The sequence below is a fragment of the Schistocerca serialis genome, chromosome 6, assembly GCF_023864345.2.
Source record: "Schistocerca serialis cubense isolate TAMUIC-IGC-003099 chromosome 6, iqSchSeri2.2, whole genome shotgun sequence".
NCBI lineage: Eukaryota > Metazoa > Arthropoda > Insecta > Orthoptera > Acrididae > Schistocerca > Schistocerca serialis.
The window spans coordinates 171,725,763-171,742,443 of NC_064643.1; the positions used below are offsets into that span (position 1 = coordinate 171,725,763).

Genomic DNA, 16,681 nt, shown 5'->3' on the forward strand with positions numbered 1-16,681 from the left:
TTACTCCTTCTCCATGAACTTTAATTCTCTTCCAAATTTCCCCTTATTTATCTTTACTGCTTGCTCTTTGTCCAGATAGGATAACGTCAGAGTAGCCTGCAACCCTGTCTCACTCATTTCTCAACTACTGGCTCCCTTCCATGTCCTCTGACTCTTGGAAAAGGGAAAAAGGTTAGTGTTTAATCACTCATTGACAATGAGGTCATTAGAGATGGAGCACAATCTCAGATTAAAGACGGATGGGGAAGGAAATCGGCCTTATTTTTTTGAAAGGAACCATCCTGGCATTTGCCTTAAGTGATTTAGGGAAATCACAAAAAATCTGTCAGCCAGGAATGTGAATTTGCCTTCCTCCAAGAAACAAGTCCAGTGTACTAGCCACTGCACTACCTTGCTCAGTCCTGGCTCTTAGAACTGCAGCCTAGTTTCTGTACAAGCTGTAAATAACCTTTTGCTTCCTATTTTCTGTCCCTGCTACCTTCATAATTTCAATGAGTTATGCCAAGTTATCATTATTATAAGCTTTCCCTAAAAGTCTACAAATGTTATAAACATAAGTCTGCCTTTCTTTAACTTATCTTCTAAATACACTGTAGAGTCAGTATTGCCTTGTGTCTTCCTGTATTTCTCTCAAATACAAACTGACCCTCCACTCGGTTATCATTTACCTTTTTTCCATTCTTCTGTAAATAATTATTGTTGGTATTTGGCAACCATGGCTTATTAAACTGATAGTTTGGTAATATTCACATCTGTCTTCTTTGGAATAGGAATTATTTTGTTATCTCACATCTCACCATCATTTCTTCCTCTTCCCTTTCTTCAATATTTCTTTTGAGTTCATTTCCCTTTCACTAGCCTTCAGTACATCTCTTCCACCTTTCAGTTCTCCCTTTTTTACTTAGAACTGGGTTGCCATCTAGGCTCCTGATATTCACACAGTTGCTGCTCTTTCCTCCAAAGGTCTCTTTAATTTTTGTACAGACAGCTTACATCTTTCCCCTCGTCACTTCTACGGCCTCACACTTGTCCTACAGCCATTCCCACTTAGCTATTTCGCATTTTTGGTCAGTCTCACTTTTTTTTAGATTTCCTTATTGCCTTCTGTCTGCTTCACTTGCTGCATTTTTACACTTTCTCCTGTTGTGAAATAAATTCAATATGTTCAGTGTTCTCCAAGGATCTACAAAGTCTTGCCTTTTTACCTATTTGATCCTAACACTATACTAGTTGGCATCAGATACCTAATTGTCTTTCAGTCACAGCATCTGTACACATGCATCTGTCATCCTATACTTTTAAACAGCAGTCACCAAGAGCAAAAAGATGTTCTCAATCAAAAGGTTGCTTTGAAAATGACAGTGCTCTACTGGGCATGCTCCTACAATAGGTGATATGCTTTTGCCTTGCTTCAGCCCTTTAAATGACTTTTTTCACACTACCAGATCACTGACAGAGATGATGAACTCCTTTCTTAACCATCCTAAAACTATCCATCCCCAAGGAATGACCGAGTAGTACAGAAGGCTAGGATAAGACCACATACTTTTAAGTGTGTCTACCAGTAGTACTATATATGCACCCTTCTCAGCACCTGACCTTACAACTAACGAAATTTGTGCCTGGAAGGCACATTTAGTTGATTTTTTTTTTTTTTTAACTGAACAAATTACTTTGCAGGCAAATGTTTTGTAGACATTCACGAGCACCACTTCAAGCATGGGATCAACTCACTGTAGAAACTGTGGACAATAATGTGAAGTGAATTACAAGAAAAGGGACATTTTTTCACCTAACAAGCTGCATTTCATAGTTAGTAAAAGAAGTCTGCTCCTTCACTCCATAATAAGTAAGTGAAGGGTTTCAACTGTTGCAATTACTTTGAGCCAGGAAATAATTATTCAAAATTTCAATGACAAATGTTATGTTCTATTCCGCCTAAATCATCAACTTTATCACTAGCAAGCACAGTATTTCAAGTTGAAATTGTTCCACTTGCTAGAACCTCATATTTAGACATCATCTCTTTTTTTACAATTAATAATTATTTGGTGGGAACTCACCATCTGGCAGTGTCACAAAGTACTGTATCTCACTCTGGGCCCCAGTTCGCTCTGTAGCAATCGTGTATGTTCTGACATAAAATGCATACTGCGTGAATGGCTTCAGGCGTGACAGCAAGTGATCTATTTCCTGACTGTCCTCATTTACCCAAACATCGACAACTCTCCATCTGTAACAAATTTAGTTATTAGAACAGGAAAATAAAGTCTACAATACAATTTAAAGCAATGTTTTATCAGCACCGAACACGATCAAAACTTGAACTGAACCAAAGTTTCAATTTCCTCAATGCATGCGTGTGTGTGTGTGTGTGTGTGTGTGTGTGTGTGTGTGTGTGTGTGAGAGAGAGAGAGAGAAAGAGAGAGAGAGAGAGAGAGAGAGAGACCAACTGTTAAAAAAACACACAAATTTAGACTTTCAAATCTAATTTAAATTATTGCATGATCAAGATTATTTCCCACCATATAATCAAGCTTTTCAACTATTTGATTTTGTACAAATTATGCAAAAATGAAGTTATTCATTATACAACAAAAAAGTGATACATAATTAAGCTGTGTTGAGTCCACAACAAAGCACAAATCCAAATGAAGTACAACTTTCCAAATGAAGTATGGCTTCAAATCTTCTCTGTCCATAATAGGATTCTCATTGTTACTCAGTCACAGCAGATTTTACATCTTCAAGAACAAGCAGTTTTCTTTGCAGTTGAGACTATTTTTACTGGAACATCTTCAAACCTCCTGCTTTGAAGCCTTCACAAATGTGCTGCTTTGTTTTGACTGTCAAGCAGGAAATATTCTTCATGAGTGTCTCAGCAGGTAGCTCCAGAATTTTGTGAACATTAGCCTTCTTTGGTCCTGGGTTCTGCAGGTAGCACTTGCGTTCACCATTCCTACATCTAGTTAGTAGAAGTAATGTTTCTTATACCCCTAAATACATCTCCTCACTTGCAGATTTGAAGATAACAGCACAAGTATTGCTGCTTAGAAATGACTTGATCAAGTTGGGAAAGGCGGCCCATTTGTCCATTTAAATAGTTCTCCACATCCCAACACACTTCTAACAAAATCTTTTCACTTTGTGAAAATGTGATGATCCAATCATTATTTTCATTCTAATTTCAGTATATATTTTCAGCACTGAGCACATTTTATGAACCTTGATAAGAACTGTAACTCTCCTTGGAGGTTATGCTGAAGATTGTCCCTAAATTTCATCAATTTTGCCAGGAAAACACATTCCTTGAAGCCAGTTGAGTGTTTGTGAAAGGAATGGCCTGATATTCCTCAGTTTATTTTGATGTGTTTCTTAGCAGTCACTAAGAAAGAAGTACAGTTGAGACAACAAGCTTACTGTTATCAGTCACAGTTTACTTTTTATTTCCACTATGCATTTCACAAGCTTAAGTCTCCATCACCATTGATGTGAATTAGTACAACAAGTATGTACTGTGTTTTCAACTTTGGAGTAATCTGTGATACTATCTCCAGTGATCACAGTCTCCTTTCTGTCATAATACATCACTCACAGTTTGTGAGCATCTTTGGAAGTTTATATTTATGAGATGCATAGTGGAAATAAAATCAATTGTGACTGAGAAGAGTAAACTTGTCACTTCAATTGATATCAGCAACAGCCCTGGTAAAGCCCAACCTAAAATGTTTACATTTACCAAAGAAGTACCAATACATGGAGATGGATATGAACTGTTTTAATAGCATTGTTGCAGAAAAACTGGTGTCCCAATAATTTTTTTCTTCAATCATTACTTAAACGATTATTGGCTGTGGCGAGAGGTTGAAAAGTGCACATCTTCAGCACATCAACTGTTAAAAAATCATGGTCTACATCAGTGGGGGTTCTTGCATTGTAGAAATAATGTTTCATTCATTAACAAGAAGTATTATTGTACTACTTCTTTCCAGACATCATCTGACATTTTCTCTCAGTTTCACTATCATCAGTAAAATCAGTTTGCCTACTCCTGAATAATGTTTCTTTTTTCCTTAAACTCTTAAGAGCCTTCTTGAAAACTTCATTGCAAAGTCTCTATAGCTGCTAGCAAACATACATGGAATTTTGCATTTTGACCCACAGATGACACACATATGTGCAAAACTACAGGACATGGCCCCTTATTTACAACAATTTCTCTGCTGTGCAGAACTGAATCAGCAGGCTGTCAAGGGTCTAGTTTGCCCACAGAAAAAACGTTTTAACTTCTTTGAGCATTAATTTGTACAGCATGGGTCAGGGGCTGCAGGATGGATACCAGCCAACAGTATTACAGTCGTGTTTATGCACTGCTGTTGAGGGAGCAGAGGGATTTTCTGGCAACTGGTGCTGGACTCTTGTGGCGGGTTTCTGACTGGTCATTTTTTTACAGCTCAGTAAGGGCTGCACAAGTAACTCACAGAGAAAAGATTTGTGGCTCTTTCTTTGGGAGTTTTCTGTAAAGGTCAGTATACTCCTCGATTGCAGGGCAATGCCAAACTCACTGCCTGCTGCGCTAAGGAAACGGCATAATTATTCATGAACAATATGAAAACCAGATAAATTTAAATTAAGCAGTGTCTGCTGAAACTACAAGATCTCCATTGGCTCACAGCAGACGTAAATCAAAGCATCCATGACAAATGGATGGACTTTAATACAGATAAGCTTGATATTAGACTTGCAAATTTTCTTAAATAAGACTAAAAATAATATATTATCATCACACTCAAGAGAAAGTTGTAAAAAATTAATAGTAATGACGTAGAATCGTGTGATGAGCTTTGGGGCAGTTGAAGGTACGGACTAGATGGGCAGAAAAAAAGATAAAAAAAAGTCTGCACAACAGTAAAATATGGCCCGGTGCGCTTTTAGTGAACTGAAGAGAGTATTCAAAACAAGGCTTGCAGTGTGCCTGAAATAGAATGTTTACTATAAGTATTGACTTCCAGCAGTGAGGTGTGGATTCTGAATGTGAACGTATTCAAAGACTGAGAATTGCTGGTGGGAATTAGCAGCAGAGGCAGAAAGAGATACAAATGGGTTAAATAAACAAACTGAACCAGAAGACAGACTTAATCCTGACTATGAGGAAAATTAAATGGGGTAGGCACAATAAGTAGCCATGTGAATGGATGGTAGATGATCCAAAAAAGTAATTTGCTGGGGCAACAATTTCACAAAATATAATATGCTGGAATTCATATGTTAATTTAAAGCCAAGGTGGTGACTTAATGAATTATGGGTAGATGACATTAGAAAATGTGCAGGAGCAACACGGATCCATAGAGTAGAAAACTTTAATGCACAGAAAGTCTTGTCGTTTACGTAGCAATGGATTTCAAGTAGCTTAGAATGATGGCGACTTGCTAGAAACAGTCTAGTAGCATTAACATACACACTTGGAAGTAATGTAGCAAATTGAGCTTTGCACGAAGTTGCTGAGGTAACAGAGGAGAGGAGCCTGGTTAATCACTTTTTTGTGCCACAAGTCATCCTGTCGATGCAAGAAAAAAAAGGGATGAAATACAAACCCTCCCCAAAGAACAGTGCGATCCAAAGCTATTTTGTAATTGAACAGGTTACAATATACTGGCCTGAATGCAGATAAGAGGAATTACAAAATAATTCAAAATTCAGCACACAGAGTAACAGGATAATGTCAGTGGACTGTCGAAATTAGTAATAAATTACAGCGAAAGGCCCTAAGTTACTAAGTGGGACTCCAGTACTGAATGAGAGGAGTCTGCCACAGGGTAATCCTTGAAAATCTTTGGTTTATCGCTAATGTTTTAAAGTTCTCCTGTAAGCTTATTTCTGTGCAAGGGTAATTATTTAACTGAGATTTTTATCCCCACTTTAGAAGGCTACTCATAGGAACTCCAAGCCACAAACTGCCAATAGAAGGTGCCGGTACTTGTTCACAGTGTGCATGGATAAGAACAAAGCAGTGATAATAAAGGCTGGCTGCCAGTGTGTGTACCATTTCCTGTGGTTGAAAATAGATTTATATTAATAATCAAGTAATTCTGTCCCTGTTGTCTATTAATGGCAGTGCACTATACAGTTCATCCTCAAAAATAATTTATTCTTGCGATTAATAACAAACTCCAAAGATCAATGTTTCCATCCAAGACACGACTGCTGTTCCACAACAGTAGCTGGACAGCAGTGCGTAATTAGCATCTGTCACATGTACTGTCTCAATTCTTATCCCACAATGTATGATTGACAATTGATATTTCCTTTGACATAACTCTCGAGTCATTTCTCTAGTAGTAATGCTAGTAATTGTATCACTTCTCTCTGATACAACTACATTATATCTGCTATCACCTTCACCTCATAAACTGATCTCATTTCATCCTGAGACTGTGGAGCTCTTTAACTTTGGATTTAAAACTCTTTCACTGAACACTGCTATATTGGAAATCGTCCAATTACAAGCATCTGTTGTGGCTAGAATATGCTTTATTACACTGTCTCAGCAAAAATCTCTGAGATATTTATATAACAATTGCTGCTTCACCTGACTTTTTACAAATAAGCTGAATATCATTCACTGTCCAGCCAGCATAATTTAGTTTTATAATGTTTTCCCTGAATTAGCATGAGCGATTTCTATCAACAAGAGCATCAAGATCATTTCTGCTTTGCAATTCTAAATGAAGTACTAACTCATCCTTAACGACACTGACATCAATCAAGTGCTGAACTCTGTGTCTGTTTTCTTCCTATTTTTACAAAAACAGTCTATTTTAAGTCTCAATATTTCATGTTTTAACTTGTCTGGTTATGTTTCAATTTTCTGTTCCAAAACAGAAGAGATTGTGCCATAGCTTACCCATCACTGCCACAGGCATCGCGTCCATCATACAGAGTCAGGTTTCGGTAAGGAGCTTCTGTATAATAAACAACGTAGCCCAGAAGAGAGCGAGGATCATAATGGTCAAATTGCTTCCAACTAATAATCACACCTTTTGAATCTGTTTTCTTTATTTTCACCTCCAAATTAGTAACATTACCTATAATGAAACAAAGAATAACAAAATTATACGTAATCAGTTCATTTATTTCTAAGATACACTAAAAACACACACAACCACGCATACAGCAAAATTTGCATTAGTTACATAGCAAGGATATTTAATAATTACATTGTGCAAATGTTTTACATGTTGCTTAGTTTGTTAGGGGTTGGTCACTTAGGAAACAAAATAGCCAATTTTATTACTGAATAGGCTCTTGAAAGAATAACAGAACCGCAGGCAACTTAGTTATAGATAGTTAATTTACATCAAGCAAATACACATTTTAGGTCTTTTAAGGAAGTATAAAAAATGTAAAACATCTAATATGAACTTAAGAACAACTATTAAATTACTTGTATTCAAGAACGATCCAATAAATGTTGAATTTTTACTCATCACTCCACACAATAAATACAAACATATGCATGAACAATGTCAACAATGTTTAAACATAAGTATTACATAGACAACAACATTCACAATCAGACAAGGAACATAATGTTACATAGTTTCACTGAGATGCTTTTTCCACTATTCAAGCCTCCCAGATTGTGTTCATATGGGGTTGTTGTTCACTTTGTAGAATATAACAAAACGATGGGATGGGCAGGGAAAATGGAGATCCGCTGCTTAGATAAGGCTGCCAAGGCTGAGGTGCATAGTCCTACAACCATCAATAGTAAGAGTGCACAAGGGTTTAGTAACTACAGATGCATAACACCAATTGCAAGAGCACATAAATGAGTTGGCCTCAGGCATCTCCAATACCAGTCATGCCTTTATGAGATGGCTCTCAATCACACTTGTAGATCGTGAGCACAGACCTCACAAGGAGAGAAATAATAACCATTAACGGGAACCCTACCAAAATGTTAAATGACTATTTAATGAACATCATGACTCTTGTAAGTGTAACTGAACAAAACAACAATTCCAAATGCTGAGTGGAACTTTAAATTGTTCCCATAAAACAGAAAGTAATCTGAGCCATCCATCACAAGCTTTTGCTCACTTACATAATCTGTGCTGAACACTTATACCAAAATTGAACTTTATCGAGTGACCAACAGGTCATCAGCATCATCGAAAGCAAAGCAACATCAAAAAATACACAAATGCGAAGCCTGTGCCACGATCACTTACGCATCTCAATGTAGTTGCATCGCAATTAATGAACGCAAACTTCGAACTTTCTAGACAATGTCTGATCTATGTCTGAGCTCTATATAGGCTGGCCATAGACTCTGTGTGCCAAACACACTAGCAGCCATCTACCCGCCTGTACGTACAGCTTTGCAGGGTTCTGTATATGTCTCAACACCCAATTTATAAACAAATGATATGATATTAGCTAAACGAGTGCCACTGATGTATTGAGGTCCCTTTCTTCACTTCTGGCTTTAGTTTTGAATTAGATGAATGCCAGATGTTCTACAGGATTAATTAATCTTAACATACTATTTTCTGATGTCATCCTTCCGCCCAGTAGAGGCCTATCTTCCAAACATGCCTGCATCATAAGATTTCTCACACTATATGGAATACCCCCAGTGCAAATTAACAAAAGATTTTGACTGAAATAACATCAAGTTTCATAAATGAATTTTGTTGCCTTTGGAAGGCATGATTATTCCTATTTTAACTTCAGGTGAAACCATTATGAGAATTATTGTTAATGTGAAACAAATTAATCAAAACAATATGTTCTGGCGTAACGACAAGTGCTGGCACAATGACCAAGAATGGAAGAACAGAAAAGCCTGTGAGACGACGTCAGCCAATAGTACACTGACGAGCCCCTCTCTGGGACGACATTGAGACAGGAGCGCCTATCAAGAAGAGAATGTAACCTCCTAGCTGCGGTTGGAGGGGAAGACAAGCAATCATACAAACACTACAGCAGTGACTTATGAACTGTATTGTTTTGCTTTTATTGAAATTGCATATATCGCAGGGCACTGATTATTTGCATGTCGCCATTTGCTTGTGACACACCTTTGTGAATACACAAAGTTAAGTATTGTCAATTTAACTTACGGAAAGAAACTCCATTTATACAATTTGCTTTAATTATTGTCTAGCGATATGAGAATACCACGCCTCACAGGACGGAATTTTCCTTTCTGTTTTGCTGGCACCTTAATTCTCTCTTATCTTTTCTTTGCGGGGGTGTTTACTTGCTTTAACAGTCTCCTTTCATGTTTTTTTGCGGGACCTTTTTGGAACACTCATTGGTTGATTGTGGTTGACTCATATAGCAAGTTTCCTTTTGCTGTGCCAATGAACTCGACAACATCACGTAGCACAATTCAGGTGTTGTCCTCTATTTTTTGCCTCGAAGGTTTACCTGAAGTCATAGTGTCAGACAATGGACCTCAGTTCACATCAAATGAATCTGAAACATTTTGTGAACACAATGTCATACAGCAATTAACTAGTGCACTGTTCCATCCACAGTCAAACAACAAAGCAGAATGTTTTGTCAGAACCTTCAAGCAGCAGATGGCCAAACTTCACTCCGCACACACCAGGGATCAAACGTTGCAACTGTTTCTTGTCTCCTATCATTTGTATAGACGAGATGGACCATCGCCGGTGGAACTGCTTCACGGCATCCGCCATCAGCCACTGCTCCACCTGCTCCATCCTCCTCGGCATCCGGCACCATAAGAAGGCTGCAAGTATCTCTCCGCACAGCACAATATTGTGTTTTACAGTGTTTTTAGTGGCAGCTGACGGTAGGCATGATCTCATTTCAGGTCATGACGGATTGCAGCACTGTCATCACAATCAACTTCACCACTGTCATGTGCACAGTGATCCTCCTGTGTCTCTTCTCCAAGATTCATGGATCCCAAGGGCACCTTGGCCACAGCAGCCACCAGAGGGTGTTATAACAACACAGCGGGACGACCCCATAGAGACAGAGCCTTCGCCTCCTCCACCCCCTCGCATCCTACCGATGGAGCTGGACCCACCCACACTGCAGCAGAACGCCTTCTCCACCTGGTTATTACCGAGCGGGGTGGCGCAGTGGTTAGACACTGGACTCGCATTCGGGAGGACGACGGTTCAATCCCGCGTCCGGCCATCCTGATTTAGGATTTCCATGATTTCCCTAAATCGCTTCAGGCAAATGCCAGGATGGTTCCTTTCACAGGGCACGGCCAACTTCCTTCCCGTCCTTCCCTAATCCGATGAGACCGATGACCTCGCTGTCTGGTCTCCTTCCCCAAACAACCCGACCCCAACCCACCTGGTTATTGGCCTCAGGAGGTGGACGTTTACCTTTCTGGTCATTTTCTGGGGAGCGTTTCTGCCAGAGTGAAGGCCGGATTGTGAGGTACGACCGGAAGCTTGACATCCCCTGCAGCCACAGCTTCCAGCCCAGCAAAGCATCCACACTCCTGCCTCCCCCACCATTGTTGCACTCCCTACACAATGACGGCCAACTGCTTTGGGGGAGGGAATGTTCAGGCATAACAACAAGCACTTTCACAACAATCAGGGATGGAAGAGCAGAGAGGGCTGAGAGACGACATCAGCCAATAATAAGCTGACGAACCTCTCTCTAGGATGACACCAAGACAGTAGCGGTCTACACATGAAGAGTATACAACCGCTACGTTGCCTAGCTGCGGTCAGAGAGGAAGATGACCCATCATACAAATGCTACAGCAATGACTTATGAATTGTACTGTTTTGCTTGCATTGAAATTTTATATACCGAATGACAATGATTATTTGCACATTGCCATACGCTTGTGACACACCTTTTTGAATACACAAAGTTAAATAAGCTCCATTAATACGATTTGTTTGAATGGACTAGCAATCCGAGAAAACAACTTCTTAGGCACCCTGTATTAGACGAGTGGGCAGAACACAATATAATGAATCCAAATTTTGCAGGGGCAAAATATTTCTATAATACTAAAAAGTACACCCGGCTGCTACACCAAAAAGTGATTCTTCAATGCACAGAAGAGTGACCTGTTTGTATTTGGCTGCCCCTCAGAAATATGAGTTCAAGAGAAAGTGAACTGTTGTAACCAGAACTATGAAATACAAAATGTAAATCTAGCACAATACTCACAGGCAACCTTGTCACCATTTGACGACGGAGCAACGTCGAGGTCAGAGAACTCGGGGAGACTGGTAACCTGCCTTAGTTTCTCAATCCTGCTCAGGCAAAGTTTAGGGTTGAAATGAAAGAACAGGCGCCCTCTGCTAATGTTCAGAGCATATGGCCTCGAGTCCCAGTCCCACAGCTCCTGCAGATTCTGGTTGTCGAGCACCACCAAGGCGTACCTAAAGAATGAATTGAACAGTATTAAGCAGAAGGAACAATAAATAAAGTTTATAAAAGTTAAGGGGGAAAGAAGTGTCATTATTTCAAATTTTTGGTATGAAACAAACTGAACAGATTTATTTATTAGCCTGACATTCTTCAGTCAACTCTGAACAAAGTTATTAGTAAATTAGCATGACTGTACTAAATGTGTGAGATGATACAATGTAGAATGCAGAAAGGAATGACAATATGAATTGGAAAGACTGTTACTTGTAGAGGAGGAGTTGAACAGCAGTCAGGCACATTTATAAGTACACTGTTGAATCTTAGCTAACAATGTAACAAATAACGTCCAACAGTCTACTTTTAAATGTGTCAGACCGCTGTTCAATTCCTTTTCCATGTTGTGAGTAGCAATCTATCCAAATTCATGTTGTAGATGTGTAATATAGGTAGAGGAGACATATAGAAACTTGCATGTGTGTACATACACAGAGGGAATACAATGAAGAAACAGCTAGTTTCTCCTACTCCTTTCTCCTCGTATGCCAAAAACATTACAGGAAAAGCGTCAACAGGTCACAATATGGTACAATGTAGGTGTAGGAAATGTTTGTTAAAAACTATCTGCAAGTAATATATCTTTAAGAAACCTCTCTTAACACTAATATTGAATTTTATATCTTCAGCAGTCAACAGATATGATAAAGAGTACACAAACTCACTTGTCACTTTCTAATATTTTTCCTCGTATTACACGCAATCTCTTGAGAAAATTCAAGGAAACGAGTGGGAATGATCGCACAATTTTTAAATAGCCTTCAATTTCCTCAATCATATTCAGGTTGTCCTCCAACTCCTTCACAATATTTTCTGTAACAAACAAAAGCAATACTCCCATGAGATAATCATGACAGGAAATACATTACAAAAAGATCAATTTTCATAGTAGGGCAGACAAGATCATCTGCTTTCTCAAATTTTATGCATCAACATAATTATGCAAACATTAAACTTAGTACTCACTTCCACCACGTATCTGGATCTCTAAGGCCCCTTTGATGTATGTGCAACCCCTCAACCTTTGAGCGGATGCTATACTGTCCACATTGGTCGGATTGCATTCCTTGCGACAGGGTCCTGCCAATAAAATGTGTAAAGTAAAGAATAATTCTTTTGTGTTGATTGTCTACTTTAATTAAGCTGTGTTTTCTACAAATTTTTTGCAGCATGACCAGAAGTTACAAAAGGACATTATTAATTTCTTGATCTTAAAGATGTTTCAGTATTTTTAACAAGAGAGAAGTTACAGAAAAAATATATTTTTACAAAATGAAAAAATAAATAATGTAATACAAAGCAGTCAAAACCACAAGCTAAATCACAAAACATCTACATCCCGGCACTAAATAAATAAAGTACTAGTATGAAAGCCAACTAATCTCCTGCAGTTGATTGATATATACCACATAAGGCTCATTGCAGGACAAAAAATTTCACTACCGCTTGAGAAATCTACTACTCTTCTTCGCAGTTTAAGCACGTACAAACCGTCCTCCCCCCTCCCCCCCCCCCCCCCCCCACACACACACACATATATATAGGTGTGTTATTTTTTTGTGAATGTGAATATTTGCTTTTATCTGTTTTTACTTACTGTTTCCATCCCACAATGTAGAATCATGATACATAATAAACTTATATGTCAAATCACAATCCCAGGACTGAACACAGCTGTCATTAATCATCCTGCTTATTTTATAAAGTGCTATGATATGCATATGTGAGAAACTTTTACCTCTTCACTGACAAAGGGACATGGTATTACCACACTGGAATCTATGATTTATAACTACAGAATGGATGGTATGTTTGATCCTTGGAAGAGTGTCTAAGTGTATTACATGCCAACAAGCAATATTTATAATGTGCTCCATTGTACTCTGTGCCAATAACTTCTGTGTAGTGTAAACTATTGGATAGCTAACAGAGCAGTTGCTGTGTTGTGTTTAACAGCGTTTTACAATTCGCCTACCATGCCAAAAGAATACACAAATTCTGACTGATGCATGACAGTCATGATGAAGAAAATATATCAAACTATGTTCTGTCCACCTATAGTTACAATTATTTACCTGTACACTATATGGAAATCATTAACAAAGATGCCAGCAAATGTGACATAAGTATTATATATAAGTACTACATTAATACTGGAAAGCATATTTTTCTCCACAATAAAGTCAAAATTAGAAGTTGCCAAATTAGGATTTCTTCCCACAAATAATGTTGTTCCCTGCGTCTTAAAGAAAAAGAGATAAAGTATCAAATGTACTGAGACCATTCCCTATTAAAGAAATCACTCCTTTATATGCAGTCAATGTGTCACATGCATGCAAAAATAACTGGAAATAGAAGAGATAAAAGTAAAAAATGTAAACTGGAGTATTTGATGAAAACAACTGCCATTAAGGATGAATATAGACTACTAGCCTTTTCCCCATTGCTTCACCCATGTCTGCATGTGACACATACACTGAACATGCCTCATCCCTCCTTCTCTGTGTCCCTCTTCCTCCCTCTCTCTCTGTCTACCTATTTCTCTCACCTCTATCTCTATCCTTCTCAAGTATCTCTCTACCTCTACATCATCTTCTTCCCCTCTCTTTGTCTATTTCCTCCACCTCCCCTCTAACCATATCTTTCTGCATTGCATCTAAATATGGATTACTGGACACTGTGCATCTAGCAACAGACAATCTGTTTGTATTGTTTAAGACCAACAGAATAACTACATTTAACAGGCATTCCTTTGGAAAAACTATAAAGTTCTCTATGGGAATTCTGCAAGAGTGTGGAGGATAAGAGTTGAGAACATACACTCAAGAAGATGTGGAATGCTTTAACAATGGTGTAATGTAGGGAATAAATGCCAAAATAAAAATCTACAAATGTTCTTGGTAGAATAATTGCAAGACGCAATGAAGCTAATTATTAAGGTTATACACGAGAGTTTGCAGGAAAAGAATTAGATATGTATTAGAACTTGTGAACATACATTCTTTGTTTTTGTCAAATTAGTGGTTGGAAAAAAAATTAGTTGATTTGGTCTACATTTAAATTATACGTTAAAAATTAAACCAAACAAGCGTACAGAAAAACTGTTTTCTGGGAGTAAATGCTATGCATAAATTAATAAAGGTTTTGTACATAACTATTTGATTTTTTATTCGATGCTCTGCACAAAATCCTAACAGAATTTCATTTTTGTGTGTTTTCTGGCTGGTGATCTTAAGATGGAGCTTACAGCTCTTATTAAGAATTTTTTACAGGAAAGACATGATTACAGGTCCCAGCGTGACGTAAGTTTTGAAATACCATGCAAAGTCTGTTTTATGTAGATTTGTATCTGATACAAGTTTGTCTGTTACAGAGACCAGAAGTTGTACTAGCGTCGATACAGAAATGAACATTTTCCGCATAAAATCGTGACAAAGAAACAGTCGTGATCTCTCGCCATGATGTCGAATGAGTCAGTTTTACAATTATAGCACACTTACTCATGAAAACAATGACAGCAAACTGACCATTTACGTGATTGTCTTCAGCCACTTAAGGAAAAGAACTAGAGGAGGAGGAAATTAGTATTTAACGTCCCGTCGACAACGAGGTCATTAGAGACGGAGTACAACCTCGGATTAGGAAAGGATGGGGAAGGAAATCGGCCGTGCACTTTCAAAGGAACCATCCCGGCATTTGCCTGAAGTGATCCAGGGAAATCATGGAAAACCTAAATCAGGATGGCCGGACGCGGGATTGAATCGTCGACCTCCCTAATGAGAATCCAGCTTGCTAACCACTGTGCCACCTCACTCGGTGAAAAGAATTATATATGTTTTAGAACTTGAGAACACATCTTCTTTGTTTTTGTCAAATTAGTGGTTGGAAAAAAATTAGGTGATTTGGTCTATAAAATCTACACTTTCTAAGTAAGCTAATGATCAGGCAGCCAAAGTTACAAATTTCTTAGAGAAGTAATTGCTAGCAGTGATCGTGCTACACACCTTTACAGGGCAGGCAAACAGGCTGCCGGCCCTCGGGTGTGTCGACGAGATGTTCGGCGTACAGTGGCGGGCATTCCAGCAGGCACACGCCGGTCACGTTGAAAGGTTTCCAGTTGAGGCTGGAGAGGTCGCCCTCCGCCTCTGGAGGAATTGGCATCTGCCGGCACTCCGACTCGTTGATACAACGCCGGTTCAGGTACTGTAACATTACCGCGAAAAGAGCGTGTCATCCGGTCTCGAACAGGGAATTACTTTGGGCAGCAAATGCAGCAGTTCTCTTCTGAAAAAGGACGAGTTTGCATACTTAGAACTTGGATTAAAGTTTTTCTACACGAACAAGTATCCTACAATGATTCATTGGGCATTTCATATATTTGATTTTCCATTAGTTCAATTTTACATTAATGATCCCTCGGAATTTTTACGGACATGTCACATTAAGTCATTCGATACTACTACAAAAGAACCTGAGTGCAGTTCAAGTCAAAAGTAGTTGATTAGTTGTTTCATGTTCCACTGATTACAGTCGTGATCTCTCGCTATGATGTCGAATGAGTCAGTTTTACAATTACAGCACACTTAGTCTTGAAAACAATGACAGCAAACTGACCATTTACATGATTGTCTTAAGCCACTTTTTTCTGATCAGTGATTTATTCTCAACACACACACAGTGATGGGAACAATCGAATTAAAACAGTCGATTTAGTTGGTTGTTGGAAAACAATTGACTGAACCATTTGTAGCTTTTCGTATCAGTTGAATCATTCATTCGCTCTTTTGAATGAAACCAGTGTATGGGAGATACTGAATGAAAATAATTGAGTCAGTCGATTGTAGCTTTGTACGCATCGATTGGTCTATTCGTTCATTCTTTTGTGTGAAGCAGACCGGCGCATTCAGTTTGAACGGAAGTATTCAGTCGTTTTGCTATTATTAATCACTGCTGATGACTGCACTCTGTTATCGGCTGTTTCACTGTTCTTGCCATTTCGATATTTGCTTTTTATTGAGCGCCAGTAGGCTTGACGAATGATCGAAACGCGATCTCGAGTACATTCATGGCAAACATTCTTGTTAACAATGGTTGAATTATTTATTGCCTGACTCAGCAGTTTGCCATGGCGGTCATGTGTGAATGACGTATGCTTGCTTTGAAATTTACTACTGCACTTTAAACATTAAGTTTAAGTACTATGGTACAGCCAGATTAATCTTTAGAGCTGTCAGT

General features: G+C 38.6%; 1 protein-coding gene across 1 annotated transcript in view; it reads right to left on the reverse strand.

The window, feature by feature from the left end:
- The window catches only part of LOC126484721 (insulin receptor-like), an 83,986-nt gene extending 68,328 nt beyond the window's left edge, over positions 1-15,658 (reverse strand). The window contains exons 1-6 of the mRNA XM_050108317.1: positions 15,451-15,658; positions 12,413-12,526; positions 12,112-12,259; positions 11,189-11,403; positions 6,906-7,086; positions 2,064-2,233 (exon numbers count right to left, since the gene is read on the reverse strand). Coding sequence (XP_049964274.1) covers positions 2,064-2,233; positions 6,906-7,086; positions 11,189-11,403; positions 12,112-12,259; positions 12,413-12,526; positions 15,451-15,658 — 1,036 coding nt within the window. The remainder of the gene's footprint in view (positions 1-2,063; positions 2,234-6,905; positions 7,087-11,188; positions 11,404-12,111; positions 12,260-12,412; positions 12,527-15,450) is intronic.
- Positions 15,659-16,681: the final 1,023 nt, after the last annotated feature.